Genomic DNA, 27,768 nt, shown 5'->3' with positions numbered 1-27,768 from the left:
AGGCTAACCCAGATGATCTGACATGCCCGCTGTTGGAGAACTAGCTAAGTGTTCTACAACATTTTGATGACTTTTGAAAAGACCTCACAGATGCCAAAGTCTAACACACGATGTAAATTCAGTGGCTGATCTGAGCAAGAAAAGCTCAGACCTTCCAGGAGAGATGTTATGGTGGCCTGACAGCCTGAATTAACCAGCTTTCTCGGTGGAAATGACTCTGTCTCCCCCCTAATAAGTAGAAAGAAGCATCCTATTTATTGTTTGCTCCTGCCACAGTTAGCAGTCTACCTGCTTACACAGTTTAAGGCTTATGAAGCCAGGACCACCAACCTTCCCGAGGGAGGCCTTCTCCCAGAGGTAAAGGAGGCTTCGTCCCCTGGGCCCTATAGACACCTGGCAGGGGCTCTGCTGAGTGGCCAGCTGGGCTCCAGGTATTTGGGGACACCTCAAGCTGTGCAAGATTATTGGACCTCCACTAGGGTCGCCTCTCGGATAACAGCAACTCTCTGGAGCGTGTGGAGGAATGAGGGCGTTAAGAGCTGAAACCATACCAGGTGGGCCCTCCAAGGCAGGTACATGACAGTGTCTCCAGCCCCCTCCCCCAAACACACACACACTTCTCCTCCCGGTGCAGGTGCACCTTCTAAATGGGACAGGCTGTCTCGGGTTTTACCTCAATACGAAGCATTAAGACAGGAAGGGCAGGGCTGTCAAGTTATTGAAAAGAGCAAAACTGCCTCAATTCCTCCTCTACAAATAAATAGTATGCAGGCTTTCTAACCTTTTTCAAGAAACACACGTGGAGCTCTGGTTTCCAAACCCGAGGAAGCCAGGATGCGTGAAGGAGTCGGGTATTCGTGGGAGCGAGTGTAGGAGTTTACAGGGTAATTTTTCCATCGTGTGAAAACTTACCCTGTACAATGCCGCCTCTGTTAGAAGACGAAATCCCACATTCTCTTAACAGGCTATGGTGTGACGGATAAGCTCTAAAAATGTACCTTGTTACTGAGCTAGTCCTAAGCCAGAGAGGGGAGTGAAGCCACTGTGGCAGTCATGGGGGATGCAGAATTTCACGTGCACAAAACCGGATACGAATAAATATGCCCCAAAGTCACAAAACCCAGCAACCTGAGAACAAACAGAACTAGATACACAATAGAATAATAGAAGGTGTGGCCCAGTGGCTTCCTGCCTGCTCAGGGAGGCTGTGTGCAAGGGGCTGAGCCTCCAGCACGTGCCTGCACCAGTCCCAGGGCCACCCTGGAACTTCCCCCACCTCTGGTGAGCAAAGAGCCATGGGGCCTGGCCAAGGTCCCCTGCTTTCTCCATGTTCCCCAGAATACACATCCTTCTATTTGTCGAAACCTTTGCAGCAGGTCTGCCTCCACATGGGCCAAGAGGCCAGAGGAGTCACTGGATGGGAGACACTACCCCATTGTGTTAAGTCATTACCCGGGCGAGAGAAGCACTAGTATAGTATTACCTGTATGTAGATTCTGTGTATATTGGATTATAACAGTTGGAAAATGGGTCAAGACTGCTCTCTCTTGAAGAGGCCAACACCCGGTTCCATGAGGTAGGGAGGGAGGACAGAGAGGCAGGCATCTCCTGCTGATGGTGCCTGTGTCAGAGTCACTGAACCTGCCATAGGTCATTCCTTTGGGGACCAGGACAGTATCTGGGCCGGGGTCTCCCCACTATGACTGTGAATATCCCTGTCAGTTGAGCTGCCCTTTGCACATCCACATGACCTAGACTCCCTGGACGAAATCCAGAGATGTCAAGCATTGTTACTTTGAAAGCACGGTTGGGGCATGTGGCGCTGGCCCCCTCCCTGCTAGCTGCTCTCTGCTTTGCAGGCGGATCCCTCTAGAAGAAGTCCCAGAAGATGAGGACGAGTGTTCAGCTTGGCTCCACAAGCTCTATCAGGAGAAGGTCAGTGCAACACTTGGTCCTGCAAGACCCAAGGACCGGTTTCCAGGAGTAGCTCTGGGTGCACCATGGGAGCCTCTTGGGAGTTGATTGTGGTGACAAGCTTATCTCCATCCGTGTGCGACCCCAGGCCTCAGTTAGTGACCACCCCAGGGCTGACTCTCCTTGGCAATGGGAAGAGAATGTAGCAAAATATGTTCTAAGGGGGCTTCACAGGAAGCATGATGGGTGCAGTGGGCAGGGAGTGACGGCTCCCAAAGGGCTGTGTCTACTTTGCTGCTTCTGGTTCTTTCAGGGGAGATGGGGGTGGAGTGTTCTTTCAGCAACGTGTTTGATCACGATGCTTCTGGCCCCACACTGTGGCTGCCTGTGTGGCCTCAACACCACAAGCAAGAGCAAGATGGCACCTTGTAGGATTCCCCCCACATCTGGCCTGTGTCCCAGCTCCTGAGCTGCGCCCACGCCCCTCCGCCTGCCACATACACCTCCCCCACATACACCTCCTTTCCTTCCTCTGAACAGGGCCTTTTTCATTGGCTTCTCTCCTCCAAGACACAGGCTAGGGGCAGAGGGCATCAGATCATTCCTGCCCTAACTGCTTGATCTCATAAAGGAGAGAAGGTTGGCTTCCACCCAGTGAAGGCATTGGTATGACCCAGTCTCACCGCCCATGAAGACTTATTTCTGCTTCAGCATACATAACCAGCCTGTGACCTAGAATCCAGTACGTTAAGTAGGAAAGTTCATTGAACCTGTTGCCAGGTTCCCTAAATAGAGACTGGGGGCACGTGCCCTCTGTTCCTCCTCATCCCCGTAGAGAAGATAATCGCACAGAACTTTATGGGCCATCCACTCCAGGTGAATAAGAATTTTAATCCTTCCTTTGAGAATGTGTTTTGGCCCCAAAGACTTCCAGATTACCACCATCCCATTAAGTCGAGTCTTCCAAAGATGCTCAGTTTGGGGGATCAAGAGCCTGGTACTCTCAGCATGAAGTCGCTTTTATGTTCCCAAGGAAGTGACTTTGCGATGCTTCCTTTGCAAGTCCATTCGCAGAATTTGCCATTTGGGGGTCCTTTTTTTTTTTTTAAGATTTTATTTATTTATTCATGAGAAACATACAGAGAAAGAGCGAGAGAGAGTGAGAGAAAGAGAGGCAGAGACACAAGCAGAGGGAGAAGCAGGCTCTATGCAGGGAGCCCGACATGGGACTCGATCCCAGGTCTCCAGGATCACGCCCTGGGCCGAAGGCGGTGCTAAACCCCTGAGCCACCGGGGCTGCCCTGGGGGTCTTTTCAGAACAGGCTATAGGGTTAGGCATCTGGTCTCCTCTTCTAAACAGAACTCAGGCCTACCTGTCCCAGAGTGGGGACCAAGTGGCCTCAGAGATTCACCCCGCAGGTTGGAGGGGGCCCTAGAGACTCCGATTTCTAGGAGGCCCCCTCTGACACGTGGCCATCAGGCTCTGCTCAAACACGCACTGCAGATGCTTTTAAGCAGGGCTCCCAGGTACCAGCTCCTGGGCCGCCGCAGGCATGGGCCTGACAGAAACACACACAGTCTATGTTCCTTTCCTCCAGTTTCATGCACAAGGCAGCATTCTCCTTGTGCTGTTTTCTGGTTTAATCATCTGGGCAGCATAAAAAAGGTCACTGTTAGCAAGAAGAAACATGTGCTAAGAAAAGGCCTTAGAAAGGAATCCCTTTGTAGAGAGAACCACACAAACAAATCTAACCAGTGCGGGCCCCGAAACCCAGCAAAGCAAAGAAGATTTTTTTCCATCGGCAGGACACTGATGGCCATCAAATAAGCTGAACCACTTGGGCATTCAGCAAAGAGGCACCTTTTCTTCTTTTAAAATTTATTTTATTTTTTAGAAAGATTTTACTTATTTATGAGAGACACAGAGAGAGGCAGGGACATAGGCAAAGGGAGAAGCATGCTCCCTGCAGGGAAACTGATGCGGGACTTGATCCCAAGACCCTGGGATCATGCCCTGGGCGGAAGGCAGATGCTCAATCACTGAGCCACTCAGGCGCCCCTCCTTTTTTAAAAAGATTTTGTTTATTTATTTCAGGGAGAGAGAAAGAGAGAGAGAGAGAGAGAGAGAGAGAGAGAACAAGCAGGAGGAGAGGCAGAGAGAGAGAGGGAGAAGCAGGCTCCTCACTGAGCAGGGAACCCCACGCAAGACTCAATCCCAGGACCCGTGGAACATGACCTGAGCCCATGACAGATGCCCTAGCCACTCAAGTGCTGCCCCTAAATTGCACCTGTCCTCTGGATGAAGTCTCTCCGGAGGTTTTTCTCTAAACTCCATATGTATTAAAATGATAGCGTTCAGTCTGGAAAAGGTTCTCGAAACCATCATCCAGTTCAAAGCCCTTATGCTAGTGATGAGGAAACTCAGGTCCAGAGAATGACATCGTGTGCCCATCTTCCAGCCAGGTGGCGGAGGGCCAGGTCCTTTCTCTGTCCCGAGGGTGTTTGTGAGCAGACCTTTGAGGCTGGCCTTGTCCCTGGAGGGGACACTGAGCAGTAGGCAGGAGAGGTCAGTGGTGCCTCCAGGGGGCAGTGTGGACAGGTGTGAAGGAACCACTGAATCCTGTCCTTTGGCTGGGTCTGGGGCTTCATGTGCTAGAAATCCTGCTGCCCCGCCAAGCTTGCCCAAGTGCTTCTGTTTTAATGGTCATCTGTCAGGTTTATGGTGTTGAAAGTCAATTCTGTTGACTTTGAGCTGGGACTTTTGGGCAGCAGTTCTCTGGCTTTGCTTTCACGGAGTGGTGTCTGCAAAACGTGGGAGGGGGTGGTGGGCAGCCAAGCAGGCAGGTGCTGATGTTTCCTTCTGTTCAAGAAGGGATGTAAGGAGAAATCCACTACCTACCACTGTCATTTTAACACTCAAATAGGAAGGGCATTGTGTCTTGAAATGAGGTCTTCATTTAAGGGGAACACATTTAGCATTTAGGAAATAAATGCACAGTGTTTATTGTGTGTCAGCATCTGGTACCGCTGCTGGCTGTGGGGCATGGGCTTTGAGAAACCATCCATGCCTCATGTGATCTCTTTGGGGACAATAGCAGCTCCCAAATCACTTTTCCCCAGAGCTGTCGTGGCCACTCCATCATACAGTTTGAAACAAATTCTAACTTTTCTCTTCTGACAGAAATTACTTCCTTCCCCGGCTTGCAGTGTGAAGTCGGCTAAAGGGATGAGGGATTAGCCAGTAACGGTGCAGATTGAAAAGCGGGTGCAGGATGCAGCATTCGAGCCGTCCCGTGGGTGTGTAGGGTTCCCGGGGCCACGACTGGGGGCTGCTCTGTGTGCGGTGCCGAGGCCCGCGGGAAACTCTTCATGCCCGAGAAGTAAGGGTTTTCCAAGCCGGCGATGGCGGCAGGATCTCTGGCTTGGCCCCGTGCTACAGTGCTTTGCAAACAACACACTCCTGGCCTGAGTTCTGCCTGCGTGTCAAGACATTTTATTTTGCTGAGCCAAAAGTTGTGAAAACTCAGACGGTCCAGCTGTTTGTGGACAGCCCGGCCTTCGGTGCCACCTCTCGAGGCTTTGGTTGTGCGCTCACGGGATTTGCCCTTTGTCGGGAGCATCTTCTCCTCCTTTAGACTTTTGGGGTGATATTTCTTTCTGGAAACAAACCAACTCCCCTTTCACTAAATACACTTCCCAATTCCAACTTATCCTATGCCGTGGGATGCTAACACCCAGAAACAAAAAAATGGAAGCATCATTAACCAAGGCTGTTTCCCTGTGGGGTGGACTTGATTACAAGAGGTAGCACAACCAAGAGAGGCCACGACCATTCTGATGCTGGAGCTGACATGTGGCCCCAGCCAGGTGCTCCTGTGTCCTACCCTGCAGGGTCACAGAGCCACAGCGATGTCACTTTGGAGCCCAGCAAGGGTTACTGCAGCAGCTATGTCATGGAGGCAAAGGGGGGGGGGTGCAGTGAGGGGCTGTGGGGAGAGACTGAGTCTTCTAAACAAAACAGAGAAAAAGAAAACTCTGGAGAGAATTAGTTCCTTAGAAAAGGGAGTGCTTTTTCCTCTTGCTAGAAGTACAAATAGCTTTTGGCTTAGCGAGTGTCTTTCTGGCACAAGACGATAAAGCAGCATCAGTTCCCTGCAGAAACTTTGCAATAGACAAGGACTAACAAGACTATTAAGGCAAAGAATTAAAAAAAAAAAAACAAAAACTGCCCATTTTTAAAATGGGGGAGTTTTATGGTTTATAAATGACACCCAATAAAGCTGTTTTTTTTTGTTGTTGTTTTTTGTTTTTGTTTTTGTTTTTTTTTTGTTTGTTTGTTTTAAGGCACTAAAGTATCCCCTTCTGTCTCAGTCCAATCAGGCTTCTGTAGCAAAGTGCCAGGGAGCAGGTGGCTTATAACCAGCAGGCATGTCCCTCTCACAGCTCAGGAGGCCAAGTGACCAGGAGCCTGAGAGCAGGGCCAGTGCGGCTGGATTCTGGCCACGGTCCCCCTGGGGCTGCCATGTCTCACGTAGTGGATGGGCACGGAGGCTCTCTAGGATCCCTGTGATAAGGGTACTACTCTCCCAAGCATGAGGGCTCCATCCTCCACAAGGCCCCACCTCCTAAGACCACCACACTGGGATTAGGCTTCCAGGTGGAGATTCCGTGGGGGGGTGGGAGGTGGGGCACAAACATTCAGTTTGTAGCAACCCCCTTGCCCAGTTATTGGGCTCTGGTGGCCCCCACCTGGGATGGGGAAAATCACCCAATGGCAGGGAGGTAATATGGGAGGACTTGGCAGACTTAGGGGCCCTCTTGCTGGCCATCAGACAGGTCACTGTCCCCCCTCCCCAGAGGTTGCTGCAGGCTCTGTCTCCCTGGAGGGTGGGAGCACTCGGCACATGAATCGATTGTCCTGAAATTGCTTATTTTGTCCAAGAGCAGAGACACAGGAGGAGAATCTGGACCAGGGAAGGGGCTCCGGGGAAGGGGTCCAAGGCTCTCCTTCCAGAATGGCCTGTTTGTGGACTCATCTTAATAATGACCCTAAGTGGGGTGCCTGCGGGGCTCAGTCGGTGGAGCATCTGCCTTCAGCTCAGGTCATGATCCCGGGGTTCTGGAATCGAGTCCCGAGTCGGGCTCCCTGCTCAGTGGAGAGCCTGCTTCTCCTCCTCCCCTTGCTCATGCTCTCTCTCCCTCAAGGGGTTAAATGAAATCTTAAAAAAAAAGTGACCCTAAGTGATCAAAAAAGCGTATCACTCAGTCCATCCTGATTGGGGAAAACAGAGAAGTGTGGTCTATTTTAGAGATTTCTCTCTCAGGCTGTTAAAAGGAGAATTTCAGCACCTAAACTGGAAGTTATGGATACATGGAAGCTCGTTTTCCAGGAAACTTGGCTCCTTAGACAACTGAGACATTACCAGCCTCAGACAGGGACCTAGAGACACACTGTCAGCCCCGGAATGTTTTCAGAATATTCTAATTTGTTGCTGATATTTAGAAATGGGTAAACCTGCCCCCCCCCCACCCCATGTCTGCCAGTTGCCAGCCCTGATGCCCATATGGTTCCTGGGGGATGGTGTCGGTGTCCTGGTGCCAGTCTCTCTGTCCTCATAGCCTGTCACCCAGCCCACCACCCGGCACCTGCTGTGTGTGTGGGGGGGTCTCCTGGCCCCGCAGCATCACTCACTCCCTGGGGGCTCCCTGGTGCTTCCTGTGCCCAAGACCCCCTGCAGGCTCCTCAGTGATACACACACACATTGGGGACAGGCAGTCTCCTTTATCCGCGGTCTCAGCCATGGCCAGTGGCGGTCCAGAAGCAGGAGCCTTCTGACGCACCGCCAGGTCAGTAGCAGCCACACAGCATCTAGACCATTCCCCTCACTTCATCTCACCCCATCCCCAGGAGGGACAGCATGTTCGCATTACCTGGATAACAGTATTTTGTTGTAATTGCTCTATTTCGTTACTGTACCTCGTCTAAAAATGAGACTATCACAAGCGTGTAGGTACAGGGTAGATACAGGGTGGTAGATAGAGGGCCCGGTGCGGTCTCTGGAGCCCACGGAAAAGGGTGGATGGATGCCTGTGGTCTCGGGTCGGGCACCAGATGAGAATCTGCTCCTACTTGTCCGACAGGAGACTCTTGACCATCTGGCTGTCTCGACAGTCACTTATCAGAGCTGCTAGAGCCTGAGGAAGGAAGAAGGTCTAAGGGCAGTGCAGCTGGAGGCTGGCCTGGGCTGGGCAGTGAGCCCTCCTTTGCTGGTGTCCTCCGCAGGTGCCTCACTTCCTGTGAGCAGCCCCACAGCCCCTCCTCCTGGTGCAACTTCGGTACACTGGCCTTATGCTATTGGGACAGTCATAGGTTAGGCGCAAGAGGGCAAGCTCATGGCTCTGCCTGAGGCTCACGGTTCTAGTCTGTTCCATTCACTGAGGTCAGATGTGTGTTGTCTCAGTTCATTCTCCACTGGCCTGTTCTGGGTGGCAGTGCTGCCTTTCTTGCCAACCAGGAGCCTGGCTGCCTGACCAGAGGCAGGTAAGTACTAAGGACTAGGATGGACCCTGGGCTGGCCTGGCACCAAAGCTCAAGCTCCTATGCCTGGGCTAGTGACAGAGCTGTGATGGTCCTGCCTCTATGGGAAGGGGACAGCCAAGTTCAGTATTGGTAAGACATATCAGGTGCCTGCAAGATACCTGTTGGGGTGATGCTGCAGCCCTTCCCCTCCTTTCCCCTAGTTCTGCTGGGCTCACAGGGACCCCAGGTGCTCTGAACTACCCTCAGAAGCAGAGTCTTGGGAAGGGCCTGCAGGAGCTTGGGGTCATGCATGAGGAAAGTACTTCAGAGCCACCTCTCTGTCCCTAGGATGCCTTCCAGGAGGAGTACTACAGGACGGGCACCTTCCCAGAGACACCCATGGTACCTCCCCGGCGGCCCTGGACGCTCATCAACTGGTTGTTCTGGGCCTCCCTACTGCTCTACCCTTTCTTCCGGTTCCTCATCAACATGATCAGCAGCGGGTCTTCCCTAACCCTGGCCAGCTTTGTCCTTGTCTTCTTTGTGGGTAAGTAAAGAGCAAGAAGCGCGAAAGCCTGCCCTACCCGTGCTACTGTGAGGAGCATCTGACAGGCGGACAGGTGGAGGCAGAAGTGGGGGTGAATTCAACCCAGGTGCTGCAGCATCTGTGAACAGATGACACAGGATGGACAGGGAAAACTAGACGCCAGGACTCACATTCAAATACACCCAGAATCCCAGGCCTGGAGGAATTCACATACGGTTGCTTTCTGCCTGGCGAGGGAGCAGCCACCGGAACTCCTCCCAGAGCAGGAGCTCCGCAGACAGCTCTGTTCATTGTAATTATTTCTCCTTCTCCCCAGGAAAAGCATTTCCTGGAGCCCAGCAGCATCTGACAAAGGCTCTTGCCCATTCAAAGCAGGTCCAGGACCCTTTGGGGAAGTGCGTGTGCTTCTTGAACTTGGTTGCCACATGCGCTGACATCGAATAGAGAGATTTGGGAGCAGTTTTTCATTAATCCATACTGGCTTCATGGACCAGTAGTTTCAAATGACTGTGATTTCGTCATTGCACCCAGGTTCCCTGCACACTGCCACCTGTATCTGAAGTGGGGCGGCCAGATGCCACAACATCTGTATCTTGCTCTATGAACAGGGGAGCCAGAGGGAAATTTGGTAGGATTCCCTGGGAGAGGCAGCCCCATTTCACTTCCAGCTCCCCTGGAGTCTGAGGAGGAAGGCATCCTCCTTTGAGACTTTGGAAAACTCAGAGTGTACCTTGCGTTTCTGAGACCAAGGAGACATGGCACGGAGTCAAAGCATGCAGTGATTTGTGTGCTTGTTTCAAATGGACATAGCTCAGTTATCCCTACAAAAGATATAGGTGCTGAATGAATGCTCAAAACAATAAATTGTGGCCACCTACACATGTCATGACACAGAAAACCTATCTCCTTCTTTTGGATCAAGCCAACCAATTCTAGACTGTTTGCAATAGGCAAACTGGCCATTGTTCCTAGAATAGACTCTACTGTAGTCTCTTTTTAAAGTGAACGGTTTATTTTAATGCTGAAAATTAAAATAATACCTGCTTTGTGTAGAAAAAAAGAAGAGAGTAAAGGAGAAAACCCATTTCTAATGATTTACCTCCCCAAACAGGCCAGAGGACCCCCACCCCCACCCTGGCTGAGGTGTGCTGGCCAGGTGTCCAGGAGCTGTGGTCATCAGGGTGCTCAGAGGGTGGGAGGCAGACTAAGCCTGTCTGTCTTCAGAGGCAGGAAGGCAGACATACAGACCAGTGCCCTGGGGAGAACAGGGCTCCTTGGTGATGAATATGTAGAGTGTCAAAACAAGGGCTGACCACTCTCCCCAGGAGATGGGGTCTCCAGGAGCTCTGGAGGAACTGACTGCTCTGAGCCCCCTCCCCTTGCCCCATAGACCAGTGCATCAGCTGCCAGCTCAGACCTCACTACACTCTGTCCAGGATTTCTCTGTTTGTGTCTTATTCCCCTTACCAGGCCTGTGAGCAATGTCTCTCTGCAGTATCATCATCCCCACTGCATGGTGGTTCTAATATTGGGCAGGTCCTCCTTAGAACTGGCCATTTGTAACTGACCCATGAGATACACAGGCCTCGTGGGGCTGGGCTGCGCGGGCCCCATGTCAGGCAGTTCCATGTGTGTGAGTGACAGTTCACAGAGCACGATGCTAATAATGCTTTTAAACATGTGTGTCGGGACTTGGAGACTTCAGATTATCACCCATCTATCCATTCTGAAATGTGCATTATAAACAGACTATGTGCAGGCCCTGTGTTTGGTGCCATTCTCTCTGCCCTGAAGGAGCTCACCCAGTCTGCTCTCTTCAAGAGAGCAGCTTCAGCTGCACTATGTGAACTCGGCCCTATTTTCAGCTTCCTCGGGGCTCAGCTGGGCTCTCATGAGGGTCCCTTCTGTTCTCTCTTTAGGCCGATCCCACTTGGAGAAAAGGCTTTCGGAGGAGGCAGAGATTTTTCTCATTCAACTGCTCTAATACTTGTACCAAGGGCAGAATTGGGCACAAAATAGACATTAGAGCTCTTGAACTCTCCAGGCTCCAAGCTTTGCTCAAGGGTGTTTTGTCTTTGCCGTGGGGGCCAGTATGGGAAGCATTCTGTAAGCCTTATGTACAGTAGAGCATGGCTTAGCAAATTTGAAGGGCTGAAGGATTAAAACCCACCAGCAGGACAACCTTGCTGTGTTTTAATGTCACGGAGTCTGATGCCCGTGCTCAAGGATCACTGTGACAGGATTATGCAATGGGCCCCAAGTTGGCGAGTGAGATCTCAGCTGATGCTTGAGGTCTGCAGACCGCTGATCTCTCAGGATTCTCCCCAGAAAATCACCCTGGAGCCCCCGTGGGCTCTACCTAACTCCCTGCACTTACCATTTCTGCAGCTTCTATGGGAGTTCGATGGATGATTGGCGTGACAGAAATCGACAAAGGCTCTGCCTACGGCAACATCGACAGCAAGCAGAAACGGAGCGACTGACCCGACACATTAGCGCCCAGAGGAGACCTTGGGGACTGGTGGACGCTGCCTGTCATCCTTAGTGGGACCCAGGGACAAGCGGGGTGAGCCCCTGCTGGGAAGGCAGGGAGTTTGGTCTCAATGCCAGATGGGGAGGAAGATGTTCTTAAATCTTTTTTTCCCCATAATGCTTTAGTGGGTTTTGATTTTCTTTTCGTGTGAGTGTGTGTGTGAGTGTGTATGTGTGTGTCAGGGAAAGAATACCTATGTGAGAATAACGTGCAGTTGAGTGCCAGCCTTATTTTGTGATCATTCAGAGGGGATCTGAGGCACAGGGGGAGGGCAGGGACGGGGAACAGAGGATTCCCCTTCATTCTTTGGTGCTGAGTCTTCTGTACTGGATTGCAAGAGATTGAAAGGCGCTTAGGTAAGATGACTAAATTATGCCTCCAAAAACAATTAAAGTGTTTGGCTCCCTGTGCTATGTGTTTACACGGACTGCTCCATCTTCCCATTCCGCCCTCTGCTGTTGTTGGAGTGTTCTGGATGGCAGTGACCCAGCAGCGCTGTGAGGAGGGGGTGGGGTGGGCTCAGTATGCCAGGGGCAGCCAGATGGGGCCCTCCTGGCAGCAGACACAGGTGCAGGAGCCTGGCGGGGTGTGCTCAAGGGGTACGGCATGTGCTGGGGGATGAGCCGAGCCTGTCTGTTGGACACAGCGAGAGGCCCTGTAAGGGATCTTTGGTTTTCCCAATCTGCCTGCAATGGAGTCTCCCTGGCTCAAGTCTTGAAGAGATTGGCCAATTCCCTGAAGAACCTGAACGGAAACATCAAGCATAGGCACTCTGCAGCTATTTGAGAAATGACTTTATACGCACTGCTCATCTCAGCAGCAAGCAGGAACTGGGCCCCCCAAACCAATACAGGCTCACTCTGTAAAGACACCACGTAGGAGTGAAGGTACGACTCTGAGCAGGGTCAGATGGGAGCAAACACCAGGGTACAAGGACCCTCCCTGGGCTTCCACTTCCCTTCTGGAAGCCCTGATTTTCACTCCTCATAAGAGGGCTGCTCCTTGACATGCAAGCTGTTCTTTGGAGTGACAACCACACGCAGGACTTCTGCCAGTCCATAGAGGCCAAATGTACAATGTGAAAGAAAGAAAAGCAGTAATATTTCTGGTGCAGAATGTTTAGATACTAGACACCATGTCCTCTTAGGCCAAAATGCTGATGGCACTTAGACCGATGGCGATTTATGAGCACAAGAGTTGAGCAGAAGACTTTCTTCCCATGCACAGCCACACCTCTGGCTGTGCTTACAGAAGGGATAGACTTATGTTTCCTATAAAAGTTGGGCATAGTCTAATCAGAATCAGGTTTTGAGATGTTTGCTCTTTCACTCACCAAGTGTTTACCAAGCACAACTCAACTAGGTAAGCCAAGGAGCTCTAAGAACGCCCTAGAGAAGCTCTCTCTGCTTAAGGGATGGTATTGTATCATTGGTATGAACTGCAGAAGCCAAGAGAGAAACAAATTCTGGCTTAGCTGTGGGAAGGGAGTTTCGGTGAGGCCACTGGTTAGCATCCTGAGAGTGGGGTAGATGCACCCATGCATTTGCATAAGGCCACGTGCTGGTTTCAAACACAGTCTGCCCACAGAGCAGGCAGAGATTTGTGAGAAGTGTGGGGATGACCACCACAGGACAGGCCCTGGGAGCAGCTTAGGTGTCTGTATTCATGCTCCTGTAACCTGCCTGGACATGGCAGCTGTTCTATGCCAAGGACTCCTCGCTTTGCAGGAGACCCAAGTCAGGGAGTCAGGGGATCCTGCTCTGAGCTGCCTGGCCCACCCCCATGGCACTCTGCAGCTCACCTGCTCTAAGACCTTGGGTGAGCCTTCTGTACTGGAGATCTCTAGAGTCTCAGTTTCCCCATTTGTAAAATGATGGTGATAACATCTGCCTCATGGGCTGTTTCAAGGGTAAAATGAGGCCATATATGCAAACATGCAAACACACTTTAAGAATCCTATAGCACTAAACAAAGAAGGGATGAGAGATTAAAAAGCTACCTCCATGTTGCTACATCTCAAAATGCTCAGAAACTACCCTGAGGTGTCCAAAAATGTGTCATTTTTCTGTCATTACCCCCATTAATATAGTGATTAAGTGCCAATAACATATACCTTGCCTTTGCTCACCAGTGCTGTGGATCTAGGTCGAGGGAAGACAGGGAAAATACTCTCCTGGGAAAGAACTCATCAGTGCTCCTTTTCACGACTGCCTTAGGTGTAGCAAGAGAATGTGGTAGACGGGGGACAGATCCTGCCATCTTTTCAGCTGTTTGGCCCTCCCGTGAAGAAGCATCTTGTTAGGAGGCATGGGGGGCTGGTTTTCCTTCTGCCCTGTTCCTGTTTAGGACAGGGATGAGCAGGGTACCCTGGAAAGACCCATCCCTGGTTCGCTTATCCTGTGTGCAGGTCTCACAGATGCCATAATCTCTTCAGCAGAGAGCTGTTGTGTCTCTCAGGATATAGCTTTCTCCCAGAAATAAAACCCCATGGAGGTTAAGGCACCTATAGTGGTGGTCTCTGGTGGCACATCACAGATGAAGAGCTTCATGTTCTAACATTTTTATCTCATGGTAGGGTGAACGCTGCTCAGAGCCTGCTCTGAGATCCAACATAACAGAGAAAAATACACTTTTCCGGCACTCTGGAGCACAGTGGTCACTCCCCAGTCTTCCCTGCAGCTTTGAGGCAGGGAGCTGATGCACTTCTAGGAAACCAAGCCCACAGAGCGACACTCTTTACTAGAAACATAAGCCATAAGGTAGCAGCACCTGGGAAAAGTGGACCTATTCTGTGCCTGCTGAGTCAACAGGAGTAACCATGGAGGAGGAACTAATACACTCTATCACCTTGTTTACTTTTTTTGAGAGAACACAAACCTTTCTCAGATGATCACTTAGTATGGAATATCTCTTGACTGCTGTATTCTCTAAATAAATGCATGCCAAACCTTGTAAAAGTAGCTACTGGTGTTTAAAAATTAAAAACATTAATCTTTTCCTAATATATCTGTAAGTGGATCTGAAAGGCAGTAAATTAGATGTAAAATCCAATGGTAATCACCCAGGAAGGGTGATGTAGGAAGGGAGGATGTGGCAGTCACCAAAAGGGGCCCTGGCACCTCCTGGTTTCTCTCCTGGTGGAGCCAAACTGTGGTCTGGCTACCCCCACACAAGGTAGATTTGGCTCCGGAGGCCTTAGAACTTACTCATAAATATGGACGGAAGTGAAAACTCTCAAGGGTACCTGTTCTCTGCTCAAAATGAGGTTTAATCCAGCTTGCCCACTGGGCAGACTGTTTGCATGTTTGCTGGGCCCCAGGGAGAAGAAAAAATACTCCAGTGCCACCAGTTTCCTGAGTGACCACAGGGGCAATGGCAGTGCCAAATTACCCACCACCTGTGTTCAGAAGACCACAGGAGCCTGAGGTCCCTGAGCCTCTGGGCAGGGTGCCTGCAGTATGAGTCTCCAGTTCATTGTGCATTGGGTCACGCAGGCCATCCTATCAGGTTACTTGCGTTCACCCTCTTTCAGCAAGTGTGTCTCACAGCCTTAATGAAAGCAGTTTTTATACTCTGCTGGCAGAGAATGAAATAAAGTGTTAAGTGCGACCTTGATGATGCACAGGCACTGCCCACTTCTCGACCAAACAGGGCCAGCAGGCTATTTCTATTTCTGCCTCTTGTTTTAATCAATGCTCTTCCCTCCAAACAAAAAAGGTTCTAAAGTCTCCTGCTGGAATGAGACATGGGGACTGCCTCAACTGGGAAAGGACTTCCAGGTTTGGGGCAGAAAGCTGGCTCCCTTGTGTGCTCAGCCCTGTGACAGCCCCAAGGAGATGGTTTGTAGCTGCTGCCCTTGTGAAATGGGGAGACAAGTCAATGGCTCTTAAGACAAATGACTTTGGGTTGACACTCTGGCCTGTGGAGCAGCCCGTTCCACTGGGTCAAAACTCATGGTCATTTGCTGTCTTTGCCAAGGAATTACTTAGGAATGTCATGCCAGCTGCTGAAACTCCCTCATTTTGGATTCTTCCCCACCTACATAAAGAAAGATATTGTGGCTGTGCAGATAAAGAATTGGCTGCCATTGGAGTTGGGTGATTTCCTAAAAATATCTTCAGACATTTAATCAAAAAATATTTTTAAAATAATTTTTGTTTTGCCAGGATGAACGAGGCTCAACTCACTTCCTTGATCAACATGCAAGGGCAAGTCCGTTTTCAGGGCCCGCCCCTCTGCCCTCCAAAAGGAGCCTGTGTGAAGGCTAGGCCAGTACTGCACAGCGTCTGACCCATCAACTAGGAGTGAATGGCTATCCCAATCTTTAGCGCACTCCTGCAACCCTGGCTTGGCTTATTTTTTCAGTTTCCACAAATATCAACGAAGACCAACCACTTCAGATGTTCCAAGGCTTTCTGTCTTAACACAGTGGTACTGCAAGCACTGACATACAGCCTGAGAGGACAGCAGAGGACCAAGCATGAATTCCTTTCTCTCTTGGCCCATGACATTCTATACCCTTCACAGCCTCTGACATCAGAAAGAGTATTAGAAACTTCTAAATGGTTAGTGTGTGTCTCCTCCCTGGAGTGTCACCTCCCTGGGGTAAGGCTGGGCTCCCAGGCCCCCTCCAGCAGGGCCAAGCCACTGGCACTCAGTGGAGGCTGACGTGGGCACTGTCATAATTGAAATGCCACCGTCTTTTTTTGATTCCCCTTCCTAAGGTAAAAAATAAGAACCTTCCTTAAGTGAAAAATTTTTTTTCAAAAAGAAAAGAAAGAAAAAAAAGAAAAAGAAAAGAAAAGAAAAGAAAAGAAAAGAAAAGAAAAGAAAAAAGAAAAGAAAAGAAAAGAAAAGAAAACCCAGAACATTATACATGGTCACTATGTTGAAATTTCAGAGTTAGTAGAAGAAAGCAAAAGATAAAAAAGGAAAAAAAGATTTTCCCCAGTAAAAGATAAGCAATTCCAAACTGTGCAGTCCTCAGCCCCTGCAGCCTTGTCCTATTTTAATATTAAGGTTCTGAATTGTTTGAAAAGCATTTATTAAGCACCTACGCAGATCTTTTCAGCATCTAGAAAAATTTCCTAGGGCTATGTTAGTAAAGTGTTCCACTGAGGAAGACTCACAGGATTTTTACCGTTAACATTTTTTTTTCAAACAAAAGTACAGTCTTGTTTTACATGTTGAAGGAAATTTTTGAAATTGTTTTACATGTTGAAGGAAATTTTTGAAATTGTTTTACATGTTGAAGGAAATTTTTGAAATTGTTTTACATGTTGAAGGAAATTTTTGAAATTTCTGGCATCTAGGTTCTGTTGAATTTGAAAATTGTTTTACATGTTGAAGGAAATTTTTGAAATTTCTGGCATCTAGGTTCTGTTGAATTTTAAGGAAAGAAGCAGTACAAATACAAAGTTAGGGCTGCTGAATAATGATCCCTTTGAACAATGAATTAAATGACACAATGACACTGTTTCTTAAAGTCTGCACTCTTTAGCCAGATCTTTCCCAAACATTTTAGGAAGTTAGGAAAAGTCACCAATGGAGTTTCAGGGTGCCATTCCATCTATATGTTTGCAAATGAAGGGGAAGGAAAGCAGTGAAGAAAATTAACAAAGTTAATGATGAACTAGTGCAGGGTGGTTTGGACTTTGAAAGTTTACAAGGTAACATCACAAAACTACAGAAGCCCACACCCTGCCAGGATGGGCTGGCATCTACAGTGAGCTAGCTGAGTGCATCTGAGCCAAAATGGCCCAGGCTCCATGGGCCGCCTGCACACCACAGGGGCAGTGCTGGGCTGAGCTTTCTTGTCTTGCCCACAGTTGAAGTTAAGGCATTAGTTACCTGAAGTGCACAGAGAATCCTATCAATATCATACACAAAAATTAACTACAAATAGATGACGAATCTCAATGTAAGTTCTGAAACTATAAAACAATTCCAAGAAAATATAAGTGTAAAACCTTCATGACCTTGGGTCAGGTAATGATTTCTCAGATACGATATCAAGAGCACATGCAATAAAGAGTTAATAAGCCGGACTTCAAAATTAAAAACTTTTGTGTTTCTGAAGACACCATTAAGAAAGTGAGAAGACAAGAGACCAGGAGAAAAAACTATTGTAGATCATATCCCCAGTAAAGGACTTTTATCCAAAACATATAAAGACCTCCCATAATTCAATAAGAAGACAAAGAACCCAATTAAAAGACGGGGCAAAAGAGTGGAACAGACATCACATCAGAGAAAAACAAATTGCCAGTGCACACAAGAAAAAATGCTCACCATCATTAGTGACATGCAGATCAACAACACAGGGAGCTACCATTTCACATGAGTGGCCATCATCAAAAAGTAACAAGTCCTGGGAAGAATACAGGCAAGCTAGAACCCTCACATGTGGCTGCTGGGAATGCAGGATAGTGCTACCACTGGAAACTATTTGGTAGGTTCTTAAAATATTGAACCTGGATTTGCAATATGACTCAGAAGTCCCATTCCCAAGAGAGATGAAACGTCTGTCCACACAGACTTGCCTATGAATATTCAGAACAGCATTATTTATAATAAAAAAATGGAACCAGTAAATGAAGAAAATGTGTGGCACCTCCTCACACTGGAGTATTCAGCAATACAGAGGAATAAAGTCCTAACGTGTGCTTAACATGGACAGACCTTAGAAGTAGCACGCGAGGGAAAGATGACAGATACAAAAAGACCATGTATAGTAAATTTCTATAGAGACAGAGGTGGTTGGTGGTCGCTGAGTGGGGACCGAGTGCAGATGGGTGTGAGGTTGCTTTCTGGAAGGATGTTCTAAAGACGGACTGGAAAGATGCTGTACAGCTGACAACTGCGGACCTGTATACTTCAAGACTATGTGAACTATACCTCAAAAAAGCTGTCTGAAAGAACTGAAATCTTAAAAAAAAAAATCTGAGTGTCCATATAATCCTTCTGTGATGCCAACATTCTCTGGACATTAGCTGCTTGGAGAGGATCTAGTGCTCTGGAGGGAAGGACATCATGCCTGAGAGATTACTGCCCAGAGTCAGTCTGTGAGCTTCTCAAAGATTTCAGGAAGCTGTAAGGTCAATATTTTAAAAATCTAATAGCAAAAAGAAGCTAAAGAATATCATCAATGACATATACTTTGGGCTATTTTAGAAAATTAACTACTGAAACGTTTACTTTCTGAAAAAGATGCTTTCTTGTCAAGAAATAACTCAGCAGACTTAACACTGATCGAGCACTTGCACATGTTGATTTAAAGATCAAGAGCCTCCAACATGTGGTAGGATGGCTTCTGCTTTCCCCCATCCTCCCCTGCGTAGGGAACGTAAGAGAACTTAAAGGGGCCTCTGGATCTGCAGTGGTGTTTCCTTTAGTGAGGAGATCGATCCCAGGTACCGCAGAGCTCCTAACCCAGTGCTCATCTCTAGCACATCTGGCTGTGCCCCTCTGTACCTGAACGTGTGAATCAGAGTGACAGACCTCTGGCTCAGATAAAGTGTTGGCTTCTGAAGCTGGTAACCAGTAAAACACAATATAACTGAGCTTTCCTAAAATAAACCATTTATTGAAAAAAGAACCTTTTTCTTAAATTTCATTAATCAGCCTTTGCATAACAAACCTGTGGCTTGCCAACAACAACAAAAGGTAAGATTTCACAGTCAGTGCACTCGACAAACAAGAGTTTAACAAGGCCCAGGACACCTGATAACACTACAACTGCTTTTGAACCCAGGAAGGTCAAAACACTACACTGATGTCACGGTTCTCAGTCACACGAGAAACAGGTGACAGAGGTGATGGTCCGTGTACAGTAGTAATGGCACTTAACATGCAGCTTCTTTACCTCGTGGACACCGTCACTCAGAGGGCCCCGTGCCACGTCAAACAAACAGGAGCAGCAGGAGAAGTGACGCTTGTCACCTGTGCAGTCTTCAGTCTTGGAAGGTTAAAAAGGCTTATACTGCTTCTCAGCACAGTCTTTATGTAAATATTACATACAGTAGTGATTAAGAGAATTCTCCGAGCACACACACTACCAGGCCGCAGACCGATTAGCTTCATTCTTCATCTGTGCAGACCTGGGAGGGAGGCAGGAGAGAGCTGAACCAGATCTGCCATAGACACACAACTAACAGGTAAGTCACCACCACTGCTGCAGCCTCCTCCCCAATCCCCGCACTGGGGAGCCTGAGCAAGAAGCCCAGCTCAGAGAAGCCCCAGGGCAGAGAAGCCCCAGCAAGGACTCAGCACAGAGGGGAGGCTCAATGGTGCAGTAAGTGATGTAGGTACTAAAGTCACGGTTCTGTCAACTGGCCCCTGAAAGCATTTTTAAGAATGTACCTGGACAGGGGCAGCCCGCGTGGCTCAGCAGTTTAGCGCTGCCTTCAGCCCAGGGTGTGGTCCTGGAGACCTGGGATCAAGTTCCATGTCAGGTTCCCTGCATAGAATGGAGCCTGCTTCTCCCTCTGCCTGTGTCTCTGCCTCTCTCTCTATCTGTATGTGTCTCTCATTAATAAATAAATCTTTTTAAAAAAAATGTACCTGGACAATATCAAGTCAATACAAACCATCTAAACAAAGAAATGAGTGTGTTTTAAATTACAAATCCCTAATCTCTACACAGCAAAACTAGCTCCTTGTTCCTTACTTCCACTCACCCTGCTCATTGGCACCTTCCCTTCCTCCGACAGGGGCTCCCCTGTAGGGCCCTTTCAGCACTATTTTCTCTCCGGGACCTGCATCAGAGCCCCATTCTCTCCCCACATTCACACCCATCTGAAAGCCCTAAGCAGATGTTCCAAACATGCCTTAACCATCATCTGCCAGAGGAACCCACTGCCTCCCTGACCCAACCCTCTGTATCCCTCCTTGGCCAACAGGATCTCCCATCTGGTGATCCAAACCAGGGCCTGGGAGCCATCCCAGACCCTCCCCTTACTTGTCTCTCATCCCATCAGCTATTCAATTGTGGCCATTTTAACCCCGAAATAGCACCAGTAACTTGCCCCTGACCTCCCACGCCCAGCCCATTAGCTGTATCAGCAACTTCTTAACTACTCTGTCTCCAGAAGCATCATTCTGAAACACCATTTAATCAAGTTACACTGAAAATAAAACTGGAATTCCTTCCTGGGGGCTCCTTTTCACTTCTGCAGCCTTACCTTTTACCACTTTCCACATCCTGTGATCCACCGGTACACAGTTCCTGGATTATTTTACCCTTGTTAGCCTGTCGTCCCCACCGCCTGACCTCCCTATACCCTCCCAAACAGCTCAGGCATCTCATTCCAGAGAAAGCAATGATAGCTGAAATGGCCTGGCTGGATGAAATCACTCTTCCCAGGATGCCTGGGTGGCTCAGCAGTTAAGCGTCTGCCTTCAGCCCAGGGCATGATACTGGAGACCTGGGATCAAGTCCCACATCAGGCTCCCTGTATGGAGCCTGCTTGCCCCTCTGCCTCTGCCTGTGTCTCTGCCCCTCTCTCTGTATCTCTCATGAATAAATGAATAAAATCTTAAAAAAAAACAAAAAACAAAACCTGCTCTTCCCAGTGGCCCTACAATGTAGCATACATACCCCACCCCAGCTCTGAAAAAAATGCTTAGTCACTGCTAGCCCTGTCTCTCTCTCCTCTCTTAGAGTGCAGGCACTGCTAGCCCTGTATGCAAGTAGACCATACACTCTCAGGAGTAGAAACTTGGTCTTTTGCCCAGTCCCATATAAAATGCCATGTGACAGTCCCAGGCATACCACAAACACACCGGGGTAGATCAAGCAGAGAACCTCAATGAACATTTTCTGGGGGGGAGAAAAAATCTAAAACTCCCTGGCATAATACGTTTAGCTCCCTTCCTTTTCTTTTTCTTTTTCTTTTTCTTTTTTATATTTAAATATATACATTTTATTACTAAAAGTAAATTATTAAAGAAATGAAAATTGAAACAACACTAATATCACTAACTATTTTGCCTATCATATGGGGGGGAAGATAATACTACACAATGCTGGCAAGAATATGGAGAAAGCAGTGCTCTGATTTTCTGCAATAGGGAATGCTAATTGGTAAAAATTTTTGGAAATTAATTTGAAAATACATCTTGAAGTTCAAATATTGCATAACCTTTGACTCAGCAATACTATGTTTATAAATGTACCATGTGTGTACTAATACAAGTATTTTATGTCTAAGTTTCCAAATTTCCTTCAGTGCCAGATACAAACAGAACTCAAACATCCAAACATGAAAAAGACTGTACGGTGATCTGCCCAACCTTGACGAAGGAATGGTCGAGGAGCTGGCTGGCCGTCCACCTCATCCTGGGCTCACTTTCAAGGCAGTGAGAAAGGAAGTCCTTTCCTTCCGGGCTTAGTCTCTCAGGGATGGGTGGCTTGTGCCCCATTCCCACTTTATACATAATCTGAAAGTTGTGTTCATATTCATGCCAAGGCCTCTAAAGAAAGGGGGAAAATCAGGTTTAATGATATTACATGGCCATAAAAAAATGAGATGGCCCAATCCTTTCAGGCATCTCAATATTAATATATATCAGAGGCCAGCTAGCTTTTACTTACAGGGCCAAATAGTAAGTAGTTTAGTTTTTTTGCTTACAGAGCCAATTAGTAAGTAGTTTAGGCTTGTGGGCCACAGTGCTCAATTCTCCCGCTGTGACCTGACAGCAGCCATAGAAGATACATAAATGAATGGGTGTGACTGAGTGCCAGTAAAACCTTATTTACAAAGCCAGGTGGTCAGCACAGTCTGCCAACCTCATTTGGATGTTATGATAGTCCAGCATTACCTGGAAGCCACTATCATGAAAATAAAAAAGGATATATATAAACTGATATAACAATGTCAACAAAATATATAAAACTCAACAATTCTCTCACAGGGACATTACTATGCTACCCCGTTGAATAATGAACATCAAATTCTAATAGTGCGAAGCTCTGGTTATTTTATGTATCATAAAACATAAGAATAAAACGTTTAGCAGCCACAAGGTACAATACATTTTCCTACTAATAACACTTGAGAGGTTTCTAACATTTTTCTGCTTTATAAATAATGCTAATACACACACACAATGGTCCCTCTAGACATCTGCTGTTCATTAGCAGTATTTTCATAAAAAAGTAAATTTTTAGAATTTTAAGATAATCATACAGAACAGTCTCACTGCCCTAAACATCCTTGTGCTCTATCTTATCATCCTTTCCTTCTTCTCCCAGAGCTACTGACAACTGATCCTCTTACTGCTGCCTCCTGCCTTCCCCGCAGAATGTCATGTGGGTGGAATCACACATGTATGTAGCATTTCCAGATTAGCTTCTTTCTCGTTGGCAGTATGCTTTTACAGCTCCTCCTTGTCGTCCTCTGGGCTAGACGGCTCATTTCTTTTCACTGCTGCATAATATCCCGTTGTCTAGATTACCAGTTTGCTCACCTGTTCACTTACTCAAGGACACCTTGGTTGCCTCCACATCTGGCAATCATGAGTGAAGCTGCACTCCAGTGCTAGTGTTTGGACAGAAGTTTCTGGTTTCTCATTTCTTTCTGCAGCTTCTCATTTCTCCAAGTTTTAACTTGAGCTTTCTAGTTTTTTATTCACTCATGTAAGTGTTCTTTAAGTCATAAATCTTATAAATATTTGGTTCCTAGACGGTCACCTGTCTTCACGTTACTGTATCTTTTTAGAGTTCACTTTTTTTTATGTTTACTCACATTCTCTAGTTAGCAGAAAATGTGTCCCTGGTATTTGTAATACCTAATAAAACACAATTACAGCTCTGTTCCTGTGAACACCCTCTGGGAGTTTCTCCTCCTGGTGTGGGCTCTGCTCACCTTGCCGGTCACCATCTCTATGACGACACAGCCCAGACTCCAGATATCAGCGGCACGCCCATGGCCTTCTCCTTTTGCACGAGTGATGACTTCTGGAGCCATGTATGCTTTAAAAGTCACAGATATGGTGATAGGAATGGATTACAAACACAGCACCATGCAATAATAGAGCTAAGCAAGAAATTAATATTGTGTAATACTCCACATAAATGAAACTAACTTATGGCAGGGGGGTGCAGAAAGGACTTTCTCGGAGTTATATAATATGAAATATTGAAACTAACAAAAGATTTCAAATCAATTTTCTGAATTGACATTTTAGGGGATGAATTAGTATCTAAACGACAATTTCTGAATGGCAAATCTTCAGATAAACTGTATCACATTAAAAATATGAATTAAGTGGTCAAAAGAAGCTGTAAAATTTTATGACACTGAATAATCAAAACAAATAATTACCATTAAACATGTCCCTTTTTAAAGGGACAATGAAGCAGACTGGTGGGGAGCATACCAGGTGTGGGCTTGGCTGCACTAGTAACACATTCCCACGTGTTAAGATATTCACCCACTTCTGGGTGTGCCTACCTACTCCTTTTCATTTAAAAGAGCCAATAATGCTTCAAACTTCCTGCCTCCTTTAGACAGACATGAAATTGTCACAGGTGCTCGACAATAAATAGGTTATGTTCTTAAAAAAAAAATCCATACTACCCTATTTAACATACTGTTGTGTTTTGACTAGAATAGTTTTAATAAACCCCTTGTGAACAACAAAGGTAGTTTTTCTGGGAAGAAAAAGAGGACTTTCTTGTCTCCTTTCACTTTGGAGGGAAAGGCGAATTTCTGCATCTGAGACGTGCTGGCAGGTAGAAGCCTGCGGTGTCTGTGGTCAGAAACCCTCCCCCCTCCTCCCTGGTCTGTGCTGACAGCAGAGATGAAGGGAAAGCCCAGTTACCAAGCACACTGTAATGAGTCATTGTGGCAAAGACAAATCAAGCCAGTCCCCACCTGCTGTCCCCAGTGTGCTATTCACTTCTCCCGGCATGGTCTGTGCGTTGTTTTTAAGCTTTACTGAGCATCCAAAATCCCCCAGCTTGATGAGTCCAGAGGAGGTTAGGAAGATATTGGCACCTAACAAGAAACAAGCACTTGTTGGGCTTGGGAACACAGAGTGCATTTTCAGCTATACGGCAACCAAAATTCCCAGGAACTTGATTCACAAATTAAATAATGTAAAGGTTTATAAAATTTGACTTACAGAGTATAATCACGGAAGGATTTTAAGCCTTATACACAAATGTTACTACAAAGCAAAGAAATGTTCATATCAGTACAGAGAGCTTTGACCAACAGACTCTGAACTGAAACACTTGCACAGATCTAATGCTGCAAATACAGGGAGACCCTTTACAGAGGAATTACATGGAAGCTACCATTGCCTGTAAAATCAGAGGTGTGAACAAGTAGCAGCGCCTGTAACAGGTCGCAACGTGGAGTTTGGACTGGCGCACTCGCTCTTCTCTGGAGTCCTGGCTGAGGCTGCACAGACAACTTCGAACTATGACTGAAGAGATGCTATAGAGCCTCCTCACATCTCTGAATGCAACACACATGCTCATACTCTAGCTGGAATCTGGGGTGACTGCTCACAGCTGCAGGAAGCTCTAGGCTATGAGATATTGTTGCCCTAACCAAGCCACATATCTCTGGCACTGTGTGTCCTATGGCACTTTTCTCAAAAAGCAGTACAGAGCCACTCAAATTAGGTTGGGAGCCACACCATGAGCTGACATCTAACAGAGCACCTGAGTGCTCCCAGGATATACAGTCCCCACAGAGGACTACACACTACCAACTTCACGACTCTGGAGCTACTCCACACGTGGACATCAGCCATACTGAATCACAAAAAATATCACAAGGACAAAGATTTGATTCAACAACCCTGAGGAATTCTCTTTATGGTCATGGCCCATGAAAGGAAGGTACCATTCCGTGACAGGGATCAGAGCCAGGGTATTGGTATATGTGGCTGAACAACTGGAAACAGGCAATGTCATGGCTGATAAAGAGCCAATTAGGCAAATGCTCAGAATGATTCCAAGCAGCAAAGCAATGGGGGACACGGGCAGGCGGGGAGGCAATAAGAATGGTGGATGCTGGGGATTCAGGGCGAGCTACTGGAGGGAGGATGGACAATCCTTACACTCAGACCAAAGCAGGTTCTGGTGTAATCCAGCCCCGTGCTGGATCAAGTGCTGGGTCGGAAGTCAGCCAATTCTACAGAGAACGTGCTTATGCTGACCTCGGACTGTGTGACAGAGTGGAATCCTTCAGTCTAGGGCCCACCAGAGACAATTTGTCACTTTAATTATCCCTGACTCCCCAAATACAAAGGTCAGGGACAAATGCCAGAGGTTCTGAGGCAAGCATGACTATTCCCCTCATGCCAGAAGAGAAAAGCACTTTAAATCAATCAGCATGACTAAGTCAGTCTTTAGCAGAATTGTACACTGGAGGAGGTTGGTGTAAATAAATCTTGTCTCCCAAAACACAGCTTACACTGGCATTTCAGATTCACGGTCACTTTACATATGCATGATGTTCACATGGAAATACGCAAAAGTCTTGAACAGAGAAAAAGATGTGTAGATTGTGAATGTCTAGTAAATATACAAGGTTGGCTAAACCAGCCTATAAAAATAGCAAGTTTCATTCTTGGGGAAACAGACCTCACTAAAAACAGTGTTACACAGAAAGATAAAGCAGTCTTATCTGCTCATGGATGGGGATGTGCTATATGGTCTCTCAATACTGGGTTCTTAATGGTAGCATATTCACAGTAAAGGCACTTCTTTCTAGAGAAATGGTTTGTGGGAGAGGGATCTAGTGTCTTGGCAGCACCTACTATGTGTAGGGCACACAGTCTGGTATCCATGGCAGCCAGTTGAGTGTGAGGACTACCTTTGATGTCACGGTGAACGATGCCATGCTCATGGAGGACGTTGATTGCGATGGTGATCTGCTTTGAATACAGCCTAATGACATGCTCCTGAAGTCCCAGCCTTGACACCTCTTCTAATGTCCCCTCGTCACAGTATTCCATGAAGATGTACATTTCTTCCTGCGGGAGGAACAAAATGCAGCCTGTGTTTATATGTACACTAAGTGAAGAACCTGGAAAATGTCACAGGTCATGCCCCAAAGGAACCTTCTTTCTAATGGTATGCTACACTTGTCATCCTCAACACTGAATTTGTCTGGTAACAGTCATTTCTCACTCCTACACAGAGGTGTCTGCCTGCCTCCTCTGTCTGGAATTATACAGCTTGTCGAGATAAGAGTGTCTTCTCCAAATCACAGGTGATAAGTTGTCTATTATCCTCTGAAATTAAGTCTGCTATATAATCTCAGACAGGGACCAACAGGGCTGTCCCTATAAATGTATTATTAAGTACTGAAACACATCCTTTTCAGATATGAATTTATTTGTGAAAACATTAAAAATCACCACTATTCAACTTCCCTTGGAAGTTCAGACTCCACCAAGATGATCCGAGTTATCCTCTTTCCCTCCAAGTGTTTACTTCCAAACACAGGGGGGAAATGAATTTGAAGTTTTAACGTTCTCATTTCACAACGGTTCCTTAAATACATGTAGGAGAAAAACCAGCATTTCTTGACAGTGCACCCAACAGTGGTTCAGTGAAAAATGGGGGGAAAAAAGTAACACACTGTGTAAGGGGCATTTTAGAAGAATCTTCTGATCGGCAGGATGGGTTTCAGTGCTTTATAATGTCGGGTTAACGACTACAGTCTACAACTTACATTTTAGGAAGAACTCCTCTAGTTTCAGAGAGAAGGCAGAAATGATGTAACTCATGGAGATTTCCTGATAATTAGGCAAAGTTACTGTGCTCTGAAATGAGAAGACCTGCGATGTAGAACAGGACTCCGACTGTGCCCTTACTGATTCCTCACACAAAACCGCGTGATCAAAGTTGGCTTACTCTATGAAGCTCCACACCAAAATACCGAACCAGATTGGGGTGTTTGATGCCCTCAAAGATTTTCAATTCGTCTGCAGTTTCCTTGATAGTTTTATGGTCATTAGGTTGAAATCGGATCTGTAAAGAGAAAACTGTTGATCAGTGTTGGTCCTGTCACAAACCAGAAACAAGACACCTTTATCCCCGAGAGCTGTAAAGCTGCCTCCTGCATGTGCATCATCCAGACCCACAGACTACGGTCAGTGTGTCTGTACTTGACTTTGAGTCTTTCTCTGCTTTGTCATTCCAAGTGAATTAAACATGCCTGCTTTAGAATATTTGGTGAGAGAACAGCTAACAGGATCATTTTCATAACTGCAAACTGAATTCACAAA

The 27,768-nt window shown here is 47.1% G+C and overlaps 2 protein-coding genes across 10 annotated transcripts in view; one reads left to right on the top strand and one right to left on the bottom strand.

Moving 5' to 3' along the window:
• The window catches only part of AGPAT4 (1-acylglycerol-3-phosphate O-acyltransferase 4), a 128,316-nt gene extending 116,392 nt beyond the window's left edge, over window positions 1-11,924 (top strand). For all 5 annotated transcript variants that reach the window (XM_072830014.1, XM_072830004.1, XM_072830029.1 and 2 more), the window contains 3 exons: window positions 1,860-1,935; window positions 8,783-8,981; window positions 11,370-11,924. In XM_072830014.1, coding sequence (XP_072686115.1) covers window positions 1,860-1,935; window positions 8,783-8,981; window positions 11,370-11,464 — 370 coding nt within the window. In that variant the 3' untranslated portion in view covers window positions 11,465-11,924. The remainder of the gene's footprint in view (window positions 1-1,859; window positions 1,936-8,782; window positions 8,982-11,369) is intronic.
• A 7,154-nt stretch (window positions 11,925-19,078) lies between these two features.
• MAP3K4 (mitogen-activated protein kinase kinase kinase 4) overlaps window positions 19,079-27,768 on the bottom strand; it is a 110,870-nt gene continuing 102,180 nt past the window's right edge. For 4 of the 5 annotated variants that reach the window (XM_072829956.1, XM_072829972.1, XM_072829966.1 and 1 more), the window contains 6 exons: window positions 27,395-27,511; window positions 26,349-26,508; window positions 24,393-24,515; window positions 23,382-23,488; window positions 21,808-21,987; window positions 19,079-19,613 (listed from right to left, as the gene is read on the bottom strand). In XM_072829956.1, the coding sequence (XP_072686057.1) occupies window positions 19,593-19,613; window positions 21,808-21,987; window positions 23,382-23,488; window positions 24,393-24,515; window positions 26,349-26,508; window positions 27,395-27,511 (708 nt within the window). In that variant the 3' untranslated portion in view covers window positions 19,079-19,592. Of the gene's footprint in view, window positions 19,614-19,875; window positions 19,946-21,807; window positions 21,988-23,381; window positions 23,489-24,392; window positions 24,516-26,348; window positions 26,509-27,394; window positions 27,512-27,768 lie in introns of all 5 variants that reach the window. The other variant, XM_072829971.1, reaches the window with a different exon arrangement.

The sequence above is a fragment of the Canis lupus genome, chromosome 1 (genome assembly GCF_048164855.1).
Source record: "Canis lupus baileyi chromosome 1, mCanLup2.hap1, whole genome shotgun sequence".
In the NCBI taxonomy this organism is placed as follows: domain Eukaryota; kingdom Metazoa; phylum Chordata; class Mammalia; order Carnivora; family Canidae; genus Canis; species Canis lupus.
The sequence above is the reverse complement of the archived record's forward strand: the minus strand, read 5'-3'. Positions and strand labels throughout refer to the sequence as shown.